Source organism: Marmota marmota, unplaced genomic scaffold (assembly GCF_001458135.2).
Source record: "Marmota marmota marmota unplaced genomic scaffold, marMar, whole genome shotgun sequence".
NCBI lineage: Eukaryota > Metazoa > Chordata > Mammalia > Rodentia > Sciuridae > Marmota > Marmota marmota.
This window is the reverse complement of record NW_026000016.1, coordinates 34144224-34150223: the sequence shown is the minus strand read 5'-3', so window position 1 is coordinate 34150223 and position 6000 is coordinate 34144224. Positions and strand designations below refer to the sequence as shown.

The 6000-nt window shown below is 38.9% G+C and overlaps 1 protein-coding gene across 5 annotated transcripts in view; it reads right to left on the bottom strand.

The window, feature by feature from the left end:
- The window catches only part of Angel2 (angel homolog 2), a 15681-nt gene extending 15233 nt beyond the window's left edge, over positions 1 to 448 (bottom strand). For 3 of the 5 annotated variants that reach the window (XM_015483658.2, XM_048809409.1, XM_015483660.2), the window contains exon 1: positions 150 to 443. In XM_015483658.2, coding sequence (XP_015339144.1) covers positions 150 to 208 — 59 coding nt within the window. In that variant the 5' untranslated portion in view covers positions 209 to 443. Of the gene's footprint in view, positions 1 to 4; positions 71 to 149 lie in introns of those variants that run through there. The other 2 variants (XR_007349785.1, XM_048809402.1) reach the window with 2 other exon arrangements.
- Positions 449 to 6000: the final 5552 nt, after the last annotated feature.

Genomic DNA, 6000 nt, shown 5'->3' with positions numbered 1-6000 from the left:
CCTATCCCTTTGGGTCTCCGGAGGAACCGTCCCGGCCGCACCATCTCCCAGACCCTCTTCCTCCTCCGCCTCCCCAAGCCCGCCCCGCCCCGGGCTAACCTGGGCCGCCCGCCCCTTCCTCCTCCCTCGGGTCACCCAGCCTTACTGACCGGCCTCTCCCCACCACACAGCGGCCGTAGCCCCTCCTCATACAACGCCAAGCTTCCATCTTCTTCCTCAGCCGTCGTCCAATTCCCAGGCCCAGGGCTCCACCTGAACCTTTACGACCTACTCGGCGGCTTAAGGCACCACGGGGCCCCCATCACTCGAAGTCCCGGTTCCCGGCCCGGCTGCAATGCATGCTGGGAGCTGCAGTCTCGCCGCCGGCCATGTCTCCATCCTGCCCAGTGAATCCCTTTAATTCTTACACACGAATTGTGCTCAAGGAGCATGCGCAGAGGATGGAAGCTTTGCCAGCCATATCCGAACAGGGCAAAATTCCCGACCTCCGTCTTAAAGAAACAGAAAGAAAGAAATGACTGGATCGCTTTATTAAGACCCGTGGGCAGGTGCACCGTTGTTACTGTATGAGAGCTAAGAAGGAAAATAAAAGTTATTTTATCGTATTTTTAAAATGTAGATATTCAAAAGGTGAATGCCCAAGTTGAGGAAATACCCTCTCAGTTCCCATGAAACGAGGGTACCACAGATTTTTGGCAACTAATTTTGTGGAAACACCACCCACATAACTATAGAACTCACTTTTAAATGTGTATGTGTGTCTTGAATGCTCATCTGTATCAAATATAGTAGGACTCTAGATTCTTGGAAAACATGAAAAGAGAGATTGAGAATAAAGTGGGGAGAGAGGAGGAGAAAGGCATACTAGAAGGTAAGATCAGTGGTGTTTCATAGGCTGTTGGAGTGAAGTTGTTTCTTGGAAAACTTTTTTTTTCTTCTTGTGTTACTTTTAAGAATAATTTTCCCTCAGTATATAGTTGATTCTCATCATTAATAGTAGTTAGATTCTATCATCAATTTGCACAAACACTGAATTAATGTATACTACGCCATTACTATTTAGGGAAATACAGGGTTAGGTTTCTGTGTGACTTCAATTACATTTTCATCAACTAATCAATACCTAATCTTGTTTTATTTGTGTTTCTATTTAAAGATCCTTATTTAATATTGTTAATTCATTAACACTGAACTAACTCAAGGCCAACAGCATTTACCCCTAAACAAAGTTTATCTAACAGAAATATTTTCTCTGTAAATTATATCACAGGCTTCTTGCACTTAGGAAAATTTGACAGTGAAATCTGCTAAGGCCTACACACACAAGGCCATGAGTTCCTTAACTTGTCTTCATGGAAAAGCCTTCAGGCCATTCATTAATGATTATTGTTTGGAAGCAGCTTTTCAAGAATGACGAGCTGAAAGCCAACTCTGCCATCAGTGATATCCCTAGCACAGACCATGACTTCCACTGAAACTGAACTGGCCCCTTCTTTTCATCCAACCCACAAGCAGATTTACCCCTTTAACTTTCTATAAATCCTCTCATTACCAATAGAGGGAAGGCAGATTTGAGCTCTCAGCTCCTAACCTCCTTGCCAGTTGGCTGCACAATAAAGTGTCTTCTTTTTGCAAAAACCTGGTGCTACAGCATTGGCTTCTCTGCATGTAGGGCAGCAAGCCCATGCCCAGTAACAATAGCACTAGCTTTGGGGACCATTTTTTAACAGTATATTTTAATCAATAAAGATGTGGAAAGGGCGGGGATTGTGGCTCAGCAGTAGAGCGCTGGCTCGCCTAGCACGGGCGGGATCCGGGTTCGATCCTCAGCACCACATAAAAATAAAGGCATTGTGTTGTGTCCATCTATACCTAAAAAATAAATATTAAAAAAAAAGATGTGAAAAAATGGCACTAGATAGACTGTGATAGGACACTTGTTTATGTATGAGAACTGAAACAAGAAGGCAGAGTGGGCCCTCTTCAGCCGCAGATAGGAACAGGCACTTTTCACTGATCTTTATATGCCTGAGAATAAGTGCAAAAGCACTTTGAGTATTGATTTTAGAATTACAAATAAATTTTAGGGTAGTATACATTTGCAAATACAGAATCCACAAATAATGAGGATCAAGTGTACTTCTGTTTCATAGTGTCCTATTTTCTAATTGTACCCACAATTTTGCTGTTCATTACATTTGAGTAGCGGTTCAGTATAGACATCCCCAGCCCTTTTTTTTTTTTTTTTTTTGTATTTTATTTAGAGACAGGGTCTTGCTGAGTTGCTTAGAGCCTCACTAAGTTGCTCAGGCTGGCTTTGAACTCACGATCCTCCAGCCTTAGCCTCCCGTGTTGTGGGATTATAGGGATATGCCACCATATCCAGCTAACATCAATTTTAAGCAAGGGCCATGACCTGCTATTTTCAAAATTTATCTGACTTAGTGCTGCGCTAAGTGCTCAAGATGGTAGACAAAATATTCTTGAATGAATGGTGAACACTGAGTGAGAGTTAGAAAAGACCTGTGAATAACCAGAATTTTTTTCCTTTAGTACATCCTAAAACCTCTGGCTTATTAGGTTGTTTGTTTGTTTTTGTTTATTTGTCAACTCAAGAATTTAATGCTTTCTGGGAAAGAGAACACGTCTTTGATATCTAGACTGGTGAGTTTTTGTGTATTGTCTTTACACTTGATTCATGGCTGAAATTGTACACTTGAAGCCATAAACTCTCCATATATCTGTGTGTGCCTATAATTCATAAAGAACTTTCCCCTCATTATATGAGTGTGGGATGTTGTTATACCTCTGGAAAAAGTTACACACTGTATTTTACTAAAGGAGCTCTGTTTGTTCTGATTGATTGTAGAAATAAATAAGGATTTATATAAATTTAATGCCTAAACTTACCTGAAAATAAGGGAGTAAAATTTAAATGTAATTTTGTTTTTGTGGTCCTGGGGATTGAATCCAGGGCCTCATGCATGGTAAGCAAGCATTCTACCACTCAGCTGTTTTTATTTTATTTTATTGAGACAGGGTCTGACTAAGTTGTCCAGACTGGCCTTGAACTTGTGATCTTCCTGCCTCAGCCTCCCAAGTAGGTAGAATTATAAACATGAGCTGCTGTACCCAGGCTTAAGTGTGATGCACTTTAAAGAAAACCATATTATTCTTATAGAAATGGCTCAGAAATGTTTTATGACCCCAAGTTCACATAACTAAGGTCAATCTCTGATAAACAGGCAATTTCTTTTTTGATATAGTTTAATGTTACTAAGAAATGGGTTAGGAAGAAAGATTGATACTTCAGAATACCATCCCTCCATAATTGCACACTCAGCCAGGGAATGAGGCAGTGAAGAAGGGTCATCAATTAAACCTCAGAGCTCTACTAAATGGAAACTATGTGTTTTAGACAAGCAAATAGAGATTCATCTCGTATTGAGGAGATTGCTTAAGAGTTTATGAACTTGAGTCCACTGGACTGGGGTATAAGTAGCCAATATGTCTACTTATGAGTTAAACAGACTTCATCGTGTCTTTCATCCAGAAGGGCTGACGATTGAAAGGAAATAGAAGTATTCCAGAGCTCAGATTTCTATGAAACACAGACATCCTGGATACCCTGTGGGAGTTGTTCTTGGCAAAAACTAAAGTAGGTAAAACTGTCCTCTCTTACCTAGAACTTCCAGGGCTGATTATGGAACAGAGAGGAGACTGAGAAATGCAGTGGAATGAATTCAGTGTCTCCCTTCTTGAAGGATAAGCCACTAGGGGAAGCAATTTTCAGAGTGTGACAGAAGTACAAAGAACCTCATTAAGGAGCTATCAGAATGTGGCAGAAGAGAAAATAATACTCAAAATATGAATTTGAGCAAAACCAGAGAGACAATTTACCTGAAAATTGCTTTTCAAATCCCTAAGCAGGAAAGTGATCATCTCAGTTGTCTGGTTTGGGACATCCAGAGTGGATCAGCAAACAAGGCAGAGTCAGGATTATGACAGAAAAAGAAAAAAAAAAAATCAGAGCGTATGCAAACAGAAATATTTAACTTTGACATACTTGCATAATGTCTTCATTAGTTTCTAGAAGGAAATAATCATAAGGTAATGCCATATCAGAGCATAGCACTTGCAGTCCCAATTTAAATAATCTAGATATTACAGTTCCATTTCTATACCAGGTGGCCTCCAATAACATTTGTAGTCAAGAGTCACTCATTCGCTAGCATTACTGGGTTCAATCCTCAGCACTACATAAAAAATAAGTAAAATAAAGTTATAATAAAAAAGATTCATTCACTCAACCTTACTTATAGGCCTTATGTTCAATCTCCAGCATTGAAAAACAAGAAAGATTAATTTACTCATTCATTTATTCACTCTATAGAAACAGTGATATTACTGACTTAGCTTGCTTTGTCCCATTGCATGAACAGCATCCAAGGGAACTTGGCATGCATGCAAGGTAGCAGCTTTCTACAGGTAGCGAGAACATGCCCTAATTCCCAGTGTACACGAGAGAAAGTTAATGTCCTTCAAGAGAAAAGTGTCTGGACATTCTAGCCCAGACTCATGTACTTGATGAGGTTCTTGGGAACAGAGAGGGGCATTTCAGGAGCATGGTGTTTTACTGTCCACATTTTCTCCATCCCCGCATTTCTCCAGGTGTACTTACTTTACTAAATTTGGCACTTTTTATTTTCACACATTACATTATATGTTCTTATGTAGATAAGTATTCCAAATATATATAATGTTTTTATGTAACATTTTAAAACTATCATATTCTGTATCTTTTATCAACATGCTTTGTATTCTCAACATTATATTTTAAAATGTACCCATTTTATACTTGTTATTCTGGTTTGTACATTTTTCAGTACTCTATAGTATTTCAAATGCAAACCATAAACTAGAGATTGAACCCAAGGGCATAATATCTCTTCATGTGGTGTCACTGCTAATATCTTTATGTTGGTTTCTCTTTTGGGTGATAATTTAGACTTTAGTTTTGTAACCTACAGTTGTTTTCAGTACAGTTTTTGAAATATTGCTTATCATGTTCTACCATTTAGTATTACTGATTAAAAGTCAGCTATGAGCCTAAATGTCATTTCTTGGCAGACAAACTGTCTTTTACTTTTTGTTTGTTTTGGTGTGTGTATGTTGTATGTGTGTGTGTGTGTGTGTTTTGTGTGTGTGTTGTGATTCTAGGGGTTGAACCTTGGGTCTTGGGCATGCTAAGCAAGTGCTTTATCACTAAGCTATATCCCCAACATTTGTTTGGTTGTTTTTTTTTGTTTTTTTTTTTTTTGAGACCGTGTCTCATTAAGTTGCCCACGCTGGCCTCAAACTTGCAGTCCTGCCTCAGCCTTCCAAATTACTGGGATTTCAGACATATACCACCAAGTCTAGTTCTCCTTCTGGGTTTTTTTTTTTTTTTTTGGTATCAGGAATTGAATCTAGGGGTGCTTAACCACTGAGCTCATCCCCAGCCCTTTTTATATTTTATTTAGAAACAAGGTCTGGCTAAGTTGCTTAGTACCTTTCTAAGTTGCTGAAGCTTTGAATTTGTGATCCTCCTACCTCAGCTTCCCAAACTGTTGGGATTACAGGTGTGCACCACAGCACCTGGCTCCTTCTGGTTTTTAAGATCCATATTGTATACGTGGAATTGTTTTTATTTATCCTGATTGGTACTCTGTGTATTTTTATTCTGAACATTAATTTCTTATTCAGTTTGGGAAATACTGGTTGATTATCTCCTTGAGTTTTATTTTTCCAATATTTCCTCTACTATTTTTTTTCTGGAATTCCTGCTAGATTGTTATTAAGTCTTTTAAAATCTTTTGCCACTTGACTGTTCTTTTTTATCTATTATTTTAATTTCCTTTCTATTGACTATTCCTAATCATTCCTCCTCTGCCTTTTGTGCTTTTTATTCTTCTCTTTCTTCTCTCTTTCCCTGCTGAGGTCTGGGTGAAATAATCTGTC